The following is a 15,632-nucleotide window of genomic DNA, read 5'->3' on the forward strand; positions in this document are numbered from 1 at the left end:
GATGCTTGAATTCAAAAAGGGAATAGACAGTCTCAGACATACCCCAATTGTTTAATTTATGCTTTCACGTTCATTTTATTGAGTCTCTCCTTACTGGAAAGATAAAATGAAATACATTTTAATGTTGTCAAATGAGACATTCTAATCTTGACATTTTTAAGATTTTACTTCGGGTAAAATAATAGCAAAGCTCTCAGTAAAGCTCAAGAGCTTCTCTCCAATCATCCCACACTCTCATCAGAAGGTGATTGGATTTCGCAAGCGAGATCCAAATGTGCAGAATAATGAATTATTGATCTCAAGAGGGAGCGTGTGGTGACGCAAATCTTGCCTTGCTCGCTCTCCTCGCGATCCTCCGTCTCTATATTAAACACGTGCGCGACGCACCTCCAACACGTTTATTATTTTTCGCGAAAACTGCGGCTGCTGCTCGCGCCGAGCGCACAGCATCCACCGCAGCCGATCTGGGAAAGGTGCGAGTAAACAAACAGGCGTCCGCATTTTTGCGGGGAGTGCATTGCGCCACGCGAGCCTGCCTTGCCAACCCCTTTCTCTCGGTCCAGTTGTTTGTTTGGCTTTGGCTGCGCGAATCTTCATCGCAGTTGCCTGATGCTTGACGCGAAACAGCACTTGTGGCAGCTTGGAAGCGGAAAATCAAACCACCTCTACATGGCTCTCACTCTCTCCTGGCCTCTTCAACACGGATCACGCATAAATATTCATTTCATCAATTCATTCGGGGTCTAAAAACTCGATCAGAGGTTTTCACTGTGAGCTCATTTGCAATGGATTTATTCCTACATTTAAAAATAAAAAGATGTGCTGGAACAGACGTAAATTTGTGTGTTTTAAATTTAAATCAGAAGCAATTATTTATGAATGTTTATAATGAGAAATGGTTTGAACGTGATCTCGGTCTCCTGGGCCACAAAGAAATCTGGCGCCGCAGTTGGCCAATTTATGCAATGGAATTGGCGCCAGCTCTCACGTTACAGCTTAAGTGGGAATCATTGAGCCGTCAAAGGCACCGACCTTAATAGAAACATTTCAAATTCATGAGGCTAGCTGAAAATCAATTTGGCAAGCACGCCTTTCGCACTTTTCCGCCATCGACCAACAATAGGCCCAGCGAGGCGCGCGTAACAATAAAAACGGGCCGGGCTTCAAGAGCAGCTAAAGGAAGCAGACAGCAGACGCAGCGTGTCACGTGCTTTGGACAAAGAAACTGTTCTCAGCACCAGAAGCAGCCACAGGCTGCTCCTTTCTTTCATTCTGCTGGTTAATATCAATTTGCGCCCTGGGCTCAGGCACACTCCTTTGCCCCGCATTGTGATGCTGCCCGCGAGTTTTATTTCCAGATCCAGACCTGTGTGTGCCATTATGTACGTGTGTATGTAGCCCGGCAGCTGCAACCCCATTCGCCAGCTCGTGTCCGTGCATGCAGATGAGAAAATAAAGAACCATCGCAACACTAGCTCAGCACTCGTTAAAAGTACGTATTTGCATACGTGCTGGCATATTATACTATCGGCGGCAAATGGAGCGAGCCGAATGAGCAGCCAACTAGCAGAGCGCGTCGCTGCTGCTGCAGGAGATGAGTGCTTTCATCTGCGCGCTGAATAAGTTGCATGGGTGTCCACAGGTTGTGACCTATTTGCAGGTGATCCTTGAGATAATTTATAATTGCGCTGCAAGGTTTCGCTTAACAAAGACATATGTATCAGCCATTTTAATCTTTTCTTTTTGTTTAAATTATTTAATTAAAAGGTTAAGATAATATTGCATAATAGCCTGAATTTTTAAATTAGCAAATTCAGAGGAGTATTAGGTATTTAGTTGTCCAAATGAATAATAAATATTTACCAGCAAAACCACCTTTGGCGTAGCATCGTATTTACCGGCAGCAAAGCAATAATTTTAAATTCAAAATAGTCCCTTATATAAACCTCGATCGTTCCCGTTATTAAATTTTAACTAAACGTGGCTCTAAAAGATAGGCAGCTCCTACAATCATATTAGATTGCTATTAAAGGTTCCTAATTGGAATAATATGCATCCGATAGTAACAAAATTAGTAATGTAAAGCTAAAAAGCATAATTTAAGTAAGGCACTCGAAATACCTTTACAGCACAATATACTAAAAGCTTAATATACGCCAGCAATAGCATAACACCCTGTTTTAGCCCAACCGCGCATGATTCCAACGCCGCAAAAATTACCAATGCTATTTGTGTGTTTGCGTATTAGGCAAACAAAACACAGGTGAATGTTAATGTGCGTTCTCGCGAAACGTGCGTGTGTTAAATTAACATGCAGCCAGCCATGAGGATCTGCTCTTCGCTCACAGTCCACGCAACCAACTACGTAATTTGCCAAGGAGGGTGAAAATTTCTCATAACGCAATAGTAGATGTTGAATGTAGATCATGGTCAATTATTTACCCAGCGGAAGGCGCCTAATTTATTCATTAATTTGTTCAAGCACGCGCCGCATTCGTTTTTTCCATGGACGGGAGCAGACAACAAAACGATCCCTGATCCAATTACCACTACGAGTCGAGACCCGAGTGCTGATTGGAGCTTGAAACAGTAGATGTGCAGCCGTTTTGTAATGATAGTCAGCGACCAGTCACGCGCTAATTGTGCTCAGCAAATCGAGAGGAAAATCGGATTTCGGCGCGCTGTGAGCCAATTGATTTTTTGCAATATTTCCATGGTAGCATACAAGAGAAATTATATCGGGGAGTTTTTGTTATGTGAATGGAATTTATCTATGCATTTTGGAGGTAGAATTCCATATCTCATCAGTTCCCTTTCATTGCTTTGCCATACGCAATAGTGAATGACTTTTAGAAGTCAATTCCGGCGGAATCAAAATCCAACCCGAGTGCACGGTAATCTCGTTACCTTCCTTTCACATCTGCGGGTGTGTATTTCAGCTGAGGTAGCAAAAAAGTCGAATTACGCGGCGCTATTCAATTTAAAGACCATCCATCTATCTACTTCTGTCTGTTCTTTTTCATCTTCCCCTCGCTCACACATTAAATTACTCTCTTTGCCCTCGGTTCCTGCGCAGAGACATGAATTCTGTTTAAAAAAACGCTATTTCTCGGCGGCAAACCGCGTGATTTGCATGTTAAAGGTGTTTTAGTGACCTCGTCGCAACCCTTTCAAATAATTTGCTCCGCCAAGCGGCGGCTAACAAGGAAACATGCCTTTGTGCAGCATAAATTCTACTCCACCCTGGCAGTGCCGAGTGCATTTTATTTGCAATTACCCTCGAGTGACATGTACTAGGAATGCTTTCACGAGCTCTCGTCCTTTAGTGCTCTAGAATGCGCACAGAGAGGCCCTGTTTTCGCGTGATGTAATTTAATTCTGCGTACTCTTGCGCACATGTGGCTTTTATTACGATGCTAATACTTGCGCAGCTCAAAGTGACAGGGACGTAAGTTGCAATTATAAGCAGGTGGATGAGAACCTCATTCATCTTACTCATTTCAACTGTATTGTTGAGAACAGATTTGCTTGTGTTCCAACAAATATTGAGCTTTTTTATCATAAGTCTTTTTTTATAACTTTAATACTATAAAATTAAGAACGAAATAAGTCAAATCAGTCCTCCTTATCAGATTAACAGACTCCGTGAATATTGCAACACCAAAAGAACATTTATTATCTATATTAGTTCATTCTTTCTTCGGGCTTATTTTTAGATCCCTTAAGTCTCTACTTTTACGATGCTTTTTGTCAATTTCTAATGAAATTCTTGTGTTATGAAGACAAAAGAAAGGTTGTAAACTTTTTTTGCAACTTCTTCAGTGGGCAACTGTAATTTCTCTTCGCTTGTTAAAGGTACATGCGCGTACTGCTCAATGTAGAAATAGAATTTTACTGCCGCCTGTTCTTTTTAGAGGAACGCTATAATAAGTTTACTGCCAAGAAAGCAGTTTTTGTGCTATATATAGAAAATTTGTAAAATTTTGTGAGAGACGTAACTTTCCGCCAAATCTATCATATGCTTCCGACACCCCCCTAATTCTATTAGAAAATAAAATAAATATACTAAATTGCTTTTTTACAATAATTTCAAATGATACTTTCATATTCAAATCTAATTTATTGATACGAAAGAATTTTTCATTTTCCGTGTAACTGACAGTGAAAACCAGCAAAAAATCGCATAACAAACATGATTATAATTAATCAAAACCTAACCAGCCCGTAGAATCGTATTCTTAAGGCATTCTCAGGAGTGTCAAAGCAAGTGGAGATATATTTGAGCCAATCAAGGATCTAATACTGGCTGCCTAATATCAGAGATGACAAAAGGTGGTTAGTTGAGTGACTTTGAAATGCTCAAATAGCTCAACGGGCTGGGAGGCGCAACGGCGCCGACTCGCCACTTTCTGGTTTACGCACCTTTCCAGCGGCTTTACGCACAAATGTCTAGCGTTTCAATCAAAGACCTTGGTGCGAGAAGCCGAAAAGTGTTATTGGGACCTGGGACTAAGTGAGCTCATAGCCCACGGGCAGTGCTGAGCAGGAGTTTAAAAATATAAAAAACATTCACTCTTTAAATTGTTGCAGTTGGTTGCCAACTGTATGATAAAAATTGTGGGTCCTTCTTTTCTATTTTTGGTATATATTGAATCATCGCATATAATATTAACTAAAGATTTAAATCATTAACTATTCAAAGAAGCACACCTTCGATTTTTTTTCTGCTATGCTTGCTATCAAGCTTCTTGTGTTAGGTAAGTTCTGAAAAAATAATTCCCGATGGCAGTGTTATTGGTTTTCGAAATTAGCGGTGGAAACGTCTAGCTGCAGTCAAGTACTCCAGCCTCCTAGTGGCCGCACTGGACGTTTCTCCGCTAATCTCGAAAACTGTAGACCATGCCATCGTGAATTTTTCACACAACTTACCTCGTAAAGCTTAAAAAGAGAGAAAAATATGGTCTGCTTCTTTGACTAATTAATTAATATTGGATTAAAGGCTAATTAAAATTAAGTTATTGTTTCGAGACGGATTTAAATTGTAAAGTTGTAGAGGACATTAAAACAATCACTTTGGTTCAAACTGCTTCTCTCTAGCATGTCTAGTACCGGAGTTATCACTGATTTTTTGTTCATCAAAAAATATTTATGCAATTTTATGCCTCTGAAAAAGGGCAAATCGCCAGTTAGTACAGAAACTATAAACAATGCAATCGCTTTTGGCTTAATTTCGTGTATAATGAGGAACAAAAATCAAAGGGGTGCTTTTGCTCGAGTAATTAATTAGAGACACAGCACGATCCTAGCCTATTTTGTACTCACCCTTCCAGACGAATCAAAACAGTTGACATCTGAAGGCTGGAGCTGGAGGCCGTTTGCTCCAGTCATGAGTTCCTGGAGGCCAGACTCGTCGCCCTCTCGGCACACGCGAACGAGTGAGATGGCGGCCGCCGAGGTGGCCGCAAAGCAACCGCCCCCATTGGAGGCAGTTGGCGGCGGCCCCACTGTGGGCGGCAGTTTTTTTGCGTCGATGGCAGCGATGCTCGAAAAGCGTCGGAGGCCGCTTCCTTTGTGCTGGCCGTTCACTTGGTTCCTGTTGCTTTGCGTGAGAATGAAGTTGTTGTTGTTGATCACGTTGTCGAAAGAGCAGTGCACGCTTGAGAAACGCCTGCACAGAAAATTTCAGAACACTGTAATAATGCCAATTGCTGAAATCTTTCGTCAGCTTCTATAGCCTGTGAGAGCGAGAAATTGTTGCTCTGGTAAGTAATTATTAAATAAATATCAACATCAATTTTTTTTAAAAGCATTCGGTTCCGTATTGTTTACTGTTTGAACTGGAAAAAGCTATATAACTCGCACTTATGATGCAATAAATGAACTTCAGCTGTGAGGTATTTGCATTTCCCTTGTATGGGTGCTGGGTAAAAGGTACACCGGCTCTTACGTGAGACGCACATCAAGAAATGGCTCAAGCTTCACTGTTTACATTCTACTTTAGTATGGAGGGATAGTTAGGGGGCTGAACTCTGGAAATCCCTTGAAAGTTGAACTATCCTCGCTAAACTAGCTGTCAAAAATCCTCGTGCGATTTATCAATCAAACTAGTATGAACAAAAGCAATTTATAATGCGAGCTAAATGAATTTCTGGTTTCAAGCGTGTGCAACATTAAAGACCCTAAAATATTGATATTTTTAACATGTGTTTGACTGCATTTAAAAAAAAGTATTTTTAATATATCCCATGGATGAGAGTCTCTTATTAGATTTTAAGAATGCCAGGATCGCAAAAAACACGGATAATGTTGTTAGCAGTGAAAATAAAATTATTGTATAAAACTTAACACAAGGCTACAACTAAATACTAATTTTTTAAGCAAATCTTATGCAATTACCGGTTTACGGCGATCTTTATCCTGAAACTCTCCTTGTTAGCGTTGTGACGGCGGCTCCTTAGCCAGTTGGTCACTCCGGCGATGTCGGAGACACTGTTAGCGCCGGCCTGCTGCTGCGTGCCGTTGCCGCCGCAGCCGCCGTGCTGGTTGCCTAGTTCGCCAGCTGCTCCGTTGGTGGTGCTACCGGAAAGATCGAACGTCACTCTGCGCGGCGGCCGTGACGGCAGCACCGACGCATCGTCTACCACCGCTGACACGGCCTCCGGGGGCGTCGTCATCGTCAGGCTGCGGGTGTAGACGCGCCGCGGGACGACCGGCGCCACCTTCAGCGGGGTGGTCCGCGGTAAAAACATCTCCGACGGGCTCTTGTGCGCGGGATACAGAATCTGCAACTTACGGCAATGTCGTTTTAACTAAGCAAAAAATGTAATTTACTTCGTGTGTTTATATTTCTATAACCCGTCGTATGACTTTACAAATTAAATAATTATCACTTCTCGAAAAAAATATTGAAAAAAGCAAAGCTCTGATTTTGCGGCTTGTATCAAATAAAAAAATGATAAATTAATATTTTGATCTGTTAGTGTATTCTTTAAAATGCTAACAAGCGTTTTTCAATAATATTTTATGACCGCTTCGCGTGTAGTTCAATTAGCTCTAGGTGAACCTATAATAAATTTTTATCATATTTACTATTTTTAAAAGTAATATACAGTCAAGATCAAATAATGTAAAGCGAACAAGTTCAATATATGTAAGATTTTTGTTTTATCTTAAATCAAATTCTCAATTTTTATTGTATTATACTCAAACATCACGCAACATATTTCCAAGAATGAGTTTTGCAGAATATTTATGTGTATGCATGTTTAACATTTCGATTTGCGCAAACAGTCTTAAATTCTTGCTGAAACTCAACCAGTGAACTACGCATGAAAGTCTATTGAGCACTGGAACAGTACTCGTTTCAGAGGATGTTTTTATCGTAATGGGGCAGCGCATGCAAACGCGCGGGGAGAATTGCACAATCCCCATTTGGCTTGCGCTGTTCTGTTTAAATTCGCTTTTCGTGATCGCGTTGGCGTTTTTCTCTCCTTCGAGTCCAGGAAACAGCTGCTTTGCATCTGCAATTATGCTAATGTCGGAAAGCCACTTGTGGATTCCATTTAACAGCCAACACATTGCATTATTCATTCGGACTGCGTCTCTTCGGACCCTCGAGGAGAAAATTCTTCGCTCACTTAAACGGGTCAGGAGGTCAAGTGGTCACTTGCTCTTCGTTATTAAAAACACTCTCTCACTTGGAAACCCTCCAAAGGTGATTTCTTCAGGAGCCGTCATGCATTCTGAATTACAATAAAAGATCAGTCTCTTACGAATGTTGTGCCAACAACATTAAACTTAAAAGCCACTAAGCTGCAGTTGAGTTAGCTAGGCAACCTGGTATTCACTGGTGCCGGGCGGGTCTGCATAACCGAGAGGGAATTACTATTACTATACACATATAATTATTATATTGAAGATTGCAGCACACACGTTACAACAATTAGTTACGTTGGTACTTACATTAGCATGCACAGAGGCAGAAGAGAGAATATTACTGCACAGTTAAGTGCTGTGCTAGTGGATGATGTAAGGAATATATTTTCTAAAAATCTACTCATTAATCAGTGGCTTAACTTGCATTTGATATGATTTCTTCTCAGAAGCCTTAACAAACTGTTTTCAATCAGTTTATAATTGGGTAGTCTTTGCGGAGAAAACTCAACGAAGCAGTTTGCGAGGGTACGCAACTCATTTTACTAGAACCATAATACGTCATACTGCTTTCGTTGATACCAAGATGGCATTTATTGTGAAGAACTATAAAACTTTTTGCATAGCAAACATTCATGTTTAATTAATACTGCTGTTAATATTTTATGCGATGCTTTCTTAGTCTGAAATTTAACCTTATGACTCTTTGATTACTGGGAGATTAAACTAATTTGCTAATTTCCGACGCATCACTAAAGAATTCTTTCAGCTACTTTGATATCATAAGGAGCTTGCGTTTAAACAAATACTAGTTCTAAAATTAATAAAAAAATCTCGCGTTGTTAAGACATTGCTAGAATTGTCAAGGCAAATGGGAGAAATTTGGGCATTTCAGGGACCTATTATTGGCTGCCAAATGTTACAGATGGTTGTGGTGATTCTCTCCACTACTTGATACTAGAAACTTCAAGACGTTTCCTAAGTAAGTGCCAGAAATAAAAGATGGTTAGTTTAGTGACTCGAAGTGCTCAAATAGCTTAATGAGCTGGGAGGCGCACCGGTGCCGACTCGCCACTTTCTAGTTTACGCACCTTTTCAGCGGCTTTAGGAACAAAAATGTCTGGCGTTTCTATAAAAGACCTCGGTGAGGAGAGGCGAAAAGATGACCACGATTGGGCTTAACCTCTTCTGCGGCTACTCGGGCTACATTATATCCACTTAGCGGTGTTTTATTGCGACTCAGTGAGCTCACAGCCCAAGCGTTCTGAGATGTTAAATTACAAAATTTCTAAATTATTAAATTTAGCTTCCTCACATTGAAGCTAATCGGAATCATTACTTAAATCTCTATTCTTAAAATTCCTAAAATGTGGTCCATCGATGAAAGAATAAAGTAAACGAATTGTGTTAGTTTTGATTCCTTCAAAACAATAATTTGTCATCGATAAAAAATCTAAAAATTTTAACCAATTCAATTCCAACCACACTGACTTAGTCATACAATAAATTTATTTCTTTCTTGATTTTAATTTGGAAAAATATGCGTCGTTCTAGAAAAGGTTTCTAGAGCAAATCGAGCAAATGAATGCATTTTTGTCAATGGACCTTATGTTTTCATTCAAAATCAATTTAAAAGTGATTATTCAAAATTACCAGGGCTAATTTTAAAATTTACCCATGGATACACTCAAACAAGAATGTTATCGATTCTGCTGTAGTTCAATTTTCATAAAGTTTGTTTGAATTTCAGTATTTTTAAGAACTAAAATTCTTGTCAGTATTAATAATTTAATTTTGTATTGTAGAATAAAAGCATATATATCAGAAAAAGAATAAAAATGCAGTATTTGGAAGACATGACTGCCTCTAATCAATCATAGAGCTCCATTCATTTCGATTGCTCTACCATTCCACCCAATAGATCCTTGAGAAATAAAAACCATCAATTTATTAGCTGCCACCTCAAAGGCACAAAAGAAAAATCGTCTCGCGGCACTGCATTGTGTCAAGTGGTCATTAGCCCCCACGCGCGCTGTCGACACTTTTGCCAACCTTGTAACCTCAGGCACGCTACACAACCATTTTAATTCGCGCGCCCGCGACTAATGAGCAAGGGGAGTAGGCAGCAAGAGAGAGCAAGAGAGAGAGAGAGAGAGAGAGAGAGAAAGGAGGCGCTTGATTTACATTCGGCGTGTACGCGCTGCAATCGATTCTGGTGGTGGCCTTTATCAGGCAATGGACACCTGTTCTGCTTTCAGAGTGCGAGTAGAGAGGCTTGAATTGGCGCCTGGTACCCGAAGGCGCCGCCACCAAACGCCGCAGTGTACGTGCGGCCAAGAGAGCCGGCAGCTCCTATGTTTATGGCTCCGCGGGCCCGCCGCTTGGCTCTGCTCGCCCACCCGACCGATCGTGACTTCTCGCAAAGGGCCATTGAGTCGGACACCTCTGCCAGAACGCCACTATTTCGGGCTGTTTTTTGCTCTTGCCAGCTTTCACACCTGATGGCACAAGAATTCACCTGCGTCATCCCCTTTCCTTGTAGACTCGACAATTCTTCGCTATTTAATTTGTTTAGTAAATTAAACTTCAGCAGAAAATGTTCCTAAATATCTGTTCTTCTTACACATTATATGTATTTTTTATCACCCCTAAAGATTTTATACCACCAAATTTTGGATTTTACGGCGCCCTTGAAGTTAGGCATATTGCTTAATGTGCTGGTTGCGCAGGTTGCCTATGTCAAAAAGTTCCCAAAGCGCGTGCTAATAACCGTTATTATTACAACCCTTATCTTCGCAGGAGTAAACTCGACAATTTCCTCAAACCTTTTCAATTTATCCCAGCCATCCATTCAAAATTACACTTTACTGGCGGCCATTCGCGCGCAATAAACCGTTCCAGCAATTTTTCGGGTCGCTAAAAGCCAACGATTATTTTATTTTAACTCGCCACGCAATCAACTTTTTAATGGCTCACATCTAGAATGGAAAAGTTTAAAATCGTCCTGACAGGCAAATTGCCAACATTAACTTGTAATATTATAAACGCCTGCACGGCACATGCACATTTCGCACGTCAATCTGGATATGTTAATGTGCGTTGCTAGCGCCAGCAGCTTGAAATCATAAACTTTTATGAATTCGCGTCTCACAATAAGGCACGGAGGAATTAATTTGCGCCAAAAAACTTTGGAAATTATTTTATGACGCTCTCTAAACTATCAAACACGCAATTCATTTTGAAACGATTTTAAATGGGCCATTATTCTTGTGCGCAATTTGTTTACGCCATAAAGACCAGAAGAATTGTTCTGCGCTAATAATATGCTATCTCCAAATAGCCACATTTAGTTGAAAGTCCATCTAATGGGCGCCCATTAATCAGGCGCTTATTCGAGTTAAAAATGCAAGATGGATTCTTCGCTGGGACATATACTTGCGTGCCACACGATTGAACCGCGGATGTCACTAACGGTGCATTTCAGATGCATGACGTGATGAGTCAATTCATCCCGCCGGATTTTTTTCGGTTTTATTAAATCTTCCCGTATTCTCAGCTTTAACAAAAAAAACTAAATATTTAAATATCAATGCATATATCATGTTCACATAAGTGACAGAAAAAAACCTAAGCCAATTTAAATGATAAGAAACAAAATACATTTGTTATTCAATTCCTCATATGGATAGTGCTTCAACATATTTATTTAAAATTTTAAAATGAAATATAGATTTTTTAGAGCATTATTTGTAAAAATATTTTCCCACAAATTTCTTCCCACTCTGCTTGAAATTTTTTGACTTACTAAAGATGATGAACAAATTTAAGAAAATGTACCCATTCTCAATTTTCGTGATCGCTTGCAATAACCCTCCAAAAAATCATTGCAGGAAATCAGACTAATAAGCAAATTCTTTTAGTGTAGCACGAACAGTAATAAAAATTTCGTGTGCTTGCTGCATTTTTAGTGATCAATAACATTCTCGTATTCATATTCCCAGAGTGCTGACGTACGATAGCATTTTAGTCTGTTTGGAATTCATAATATTATACAAGCCGTAAATCTCAGATTTTCACTGTTATCAATGAGAAACTTTTATAATTACGAGAGCCAGGTAATTTAACTTAAAACTTTTCCACACAAAACAGCCACAAGGATAATCAAATGAGATAATATGCAATTATTCTAACCTAATACTATAAATGAGATTGCATGCAGAGACAAGTTTTAAAAAACCTTGTTCTTCCAAGAAACTCGCATCCCCTAGAAAATAAATCCTTGGCCAAACTGCGACAGTATTTGTGCACTAAGGCTGTCCAAGGTTGGACAAGAAAACGACAACTTGTTCTAAAACTCTCTGATTGATAGGCGAAAGGGGCTTCTGTTCTGGTGCGTGTCTGTGCTTTCCTGAACAACAAATTTTCGAGCACGCACCTCTTATGCAATGCGCGTGTTGGGTAACATAGCGGCCTTTGAGACTGAAAATATGAAGCACGATGGGGAATAGGGAGTCGGAGAAGTGTTCTCTGTTGTTTTCTACAGACGGTGGTGCTAATAAAAAAAATTTTTCGGCTGTGCAGAGAAAAATTACGCAAAGTACAAACTCGATTTTCTGTGGAGTCTTGCTTGGAAGGAATAACAAACAGAAGGCCGGGAAGGCCCAGAAACGGGAAGGCCGCGCAGTGTACTAGCAGGAATGCTGAAACCTGGGTCCCAACAACACCGCGCACGGATAACAATTTAGCTTTACCACACCTGTTAAAAATATTTGACCCATGATCAACAACAACAAAATTATTTAATTTAGCATTCTTTTTTAAACTTGTTATAATACTTAAGAGAATTTAAATTTGTGTAATAGTTGGTACAGTGAAAGTCGAAAAATAGTAATATCAATTTTTATTAAATCTCTTCAATCAATTAAGATTTCAGGATTTTTAGTACTGTCCAAGTAATTCTCAGAAATATATCGCAAAAATGTCTTACATTTAAAATTTTTAAAAACAAGCATGTTAATATGTATGTGCTCAAATAGGTTTTACCGGTTTTATGGCTTTATATTTTGGAAGTAATTTATTTTCCTCTTTTAGATTATTCAAAGAAAAAGGCGTATAGGGGTCGATTCTCACGCGTCTGAAACGTTCGTGATCGTGTCTCACTGAATATTTACCATATTTACAACGGCGTGAGGCAAGGCGAACAATTTGGGCTGGCACGTTTCCGCTCCACAACTACTATAAATAAGTGCTAATTCCAGTTCATTCATTCATTCACGGAAGCACGAAGAGAGCTCTCACCATTTTACGGATTTTATTAAACGTGTCATAAAAGTGCCTTATCAGGCGTTTTCAGAATGAAAAGTTATTTCCACTCATTCATGTACGTGGCAATTTTTTCTTCTACCTGAATTCTGGTGATGCAGAGTGGGCAAAAAGACTCAATCAACCGAGCTGATCCAATAAATTGATAAAAATTTTGCGCGCAAGTAGTGTTTTCAACAAAGTACTTTGAGTTGTTGGGAGACGGTCACGCGAGAAGCGAAGATGGAAAATTGCACCCTTTAGAATATTTCGGCCTTGACACCCTCTAAGAAACGGAGAATCGCTCACCTCTTTGATGGCAGGCTCGCTGATGACCTGGACTCCGGCAATTGAGCCGCGTGACCTCGCCTTCCAGCCACCTCCAATGGAATTTGGTGCCGGCGACATTGCGATGGGCTGCAAAATGAGCAGATTTAAATGTCTGCAAGAGGTTCGATCTACTCATCTCGTGCAATGGTGGTGTTACGCGAGGAGCGCAAATGCCATCCAAACTCGAATTGACAAAGTTTGATGAAAATTACATTTAGAGAGAGAGAGAGAGAGAGAGAGAGAGAGAGAGAGAGAGAGAGAGAGAGAGAGAGAGAGAGAGAGAGAGAGAGAGAGAGAGAGAGAGAGCATATCGCGCAAAGGACTAACCTTGAATGACCTGACGATCGGAGATAAAGCTTCAAAAGACTCGTAACATGCACCTGGCCCTCTCGTAATGCTGCCAAACACATGTGTTTGCGAATGAGAGCGACTGAAACAAAAAAGGCATCACTTCTATGATGACATGTTTATATGGAAAATTTTGTCAAAACCCAGCTTAAATTGTTTATTTTTCGATGTTTTCCGTGTCTATTAACAGTTGGCAGCAGTAACTGCTAGGAGCTCAATAGCGATTTATGCTAATTTGCCAGATGAATTTCAATAACTCAGGGCTGCGTGTCAGCCAAGTGGTGCCAACAAACCATATGTATGCTGGCTCGCGGTGTTTGAAATAACTTTCTTATCTAGTTCAGAAGCTGAAATATGACTTCATGAATAATGCAGCGTGAGTTAAATTTTAGTCACTGGTAGAGTAAGTTCATGGCAAGGTTAAACACAAATGGTGAGCAAAAGTGCATCACGAGTTGAAAAATTCCTTATTTGGGAAAAAAACAGGGTACTTTACTCCAACATATATATATTTTAATCAACGTCACTCTTATCATCAATAAAACAATTTGAAAAATCAATCACTTAATAGTTTCCTTAAATGATTTTGTTTCGCGGGATATTGATGGCGAACAATGCAAACCCCTCTAGGCGGAGCCAAGTGCCTGGACTTGGACTACTTTAAGTTAAAACATTTATTTAAAATGTTTGTTCGAACTGTTATTGAATTATTTTACAGTTTTCCGGCACAAGCCTAAAAATTAAGGGCGCTTTCGGAAAGACAAAATTAACCCATCGGTCTACTCGTCTTGTTGACTAGAGTCTACCTAAAAAAATATCTTCACGATTGAATGAAAAATGCCTTCACAATTTGATTTTGAAACATTTCCCATGTTACGTTTCGTAAGGATTTTTAATCAATTAAATCGCAAATTTCATCGAATCAAAAAAAATCCTCTGGAGATACCGCATTACTCGTTGGATACTAATTGACTTAACAAAAAATTCGTTAAAAACTAAAACGTCGAATCCTAAGAGTTTCCTTGCTAGCCCTATTGATATATATCTATAATATAAAATACCTTCTTTGAGAATGAAAATAAGCAACAGAAAATTACGATTTTAAAATATTAAATTTGTTAGCTCATGCACGAAATATTCATTAACTTTGGTGAAAAAGTTTCTTCTCATTATTCAACTTCTTGCTGCAACTATTTTTAGCTGTTATAGTTCCCAACTTTCTGAATTCAACCATCACATTTACATATTTCCCCATACACTCAGCAAAGTTCTATTGAACTTGCAACTTATCTTTGTGCACACAACATTTAAATTTAGAATTCTAAATCTGCATGCTAAATGAAAAGTAATAGAATATCAAGCGTTGGAAGTTCAACGCGAATAGCGTATGTAGCACCATACAAATTACACTGAATGTAGTTTATTTTATGTGAAAGGAAGCTGAACAAATGAACACGCGTGTTTGTACCAATTAAACACATGTAGTGACTCGTGCGACTAGATTGATTGCGTTTTGCATATAGCAGAAGCTTTTAGTTTTAGCACCCGGTTGCACAGCACCAGGCGCATTTGCCGCATTGCTAGTGAACATTTAATTAAATTACAACGTTGGTGGCACTCGCACAAACTAATTAGAATAGTTTCACCGCTCGTGTGTAATGAACCCCGCATCTATGGCTAAATGACTGAGCATGCAATAATAATTTCGTCACGTAATGTGAGCGGCAACTATATGTATTCCCACTCTGTTGCGGTAAAAAAGACACTGCACATAATTTTTATCTGTCCCCATTGCGAAATCATTAAAATTAAACAACAAATATTTTTCAAATCACCAGAGCATTATTTTCGATCGAGGTATTATAATTAATAAGTCGGTACAATTGGGTGTGAAATTGAATCAGATCATTCCATCCATTTTTGGAAAGTTTTGTATCAGTGACAATTGATTACATATTTAAATTTAATATCAGCGATATCGCCGGAATTACGTTCAGAAA

At 39.4% G+C, this 15,632-nt stretch overlaps 1 protein-coding gene across 3 annotated transcripts in view; it reads right to left on the bottom strand.

Moving 5' to 3' along the window:
• LOC135939945 (photoreceptor ankyrin repeat protein-like) overlaps nt 1-15,632 on the bottom strand; it is a 33,213-nt gene that overhangs the window by 14,846 nt on the left and 2,735 nt on the right. For 2 of the 3 annotated variants that reach the window (XM_065484568.1, XM_065484570.1), the window contains exons 2-5: nt 13,612-13,714; nt 13,264-13,371; nt 6,397-6,788; nt 5,323-5,668 (exon numbers count right to left, since the gene is read on the bottom strand). In XM_065484568.1, the coding sequence (XP_065340640.1) occupies nt 5,323-5,668; nt 6,397-6,788; nt 13,264-13,362 (837 nt within the window). In that variant the 5' untranslated portion in view covers nt 13,363-13,371; nt 13,612-13,714. The remainder of the gene's footprint in view (nt 1-5,322; nt 5,669-6,396; nt 6,789-13,263; nt 13,372-13,611; nt 13,715-15,632) is intronic. The other variant, XM_065484571.1, reaches the window with a different exon arrangement.

This window comes from Cloeon dipterum, chromosome 3 (assembly GCF_949628265.1).
Source record: "Cloeon dipterum chromosome 3, ieCloDipt1.1, whole genome shotgun sequence".
In the NCBI taxonomy this organism is placed as follows: domain Eukaryota; kingdom Metazoa; phylum Arthropoda; class Insecta; order Ephemeroptera; family Baetidae; genus Cloeon; species Cloeon dipterum.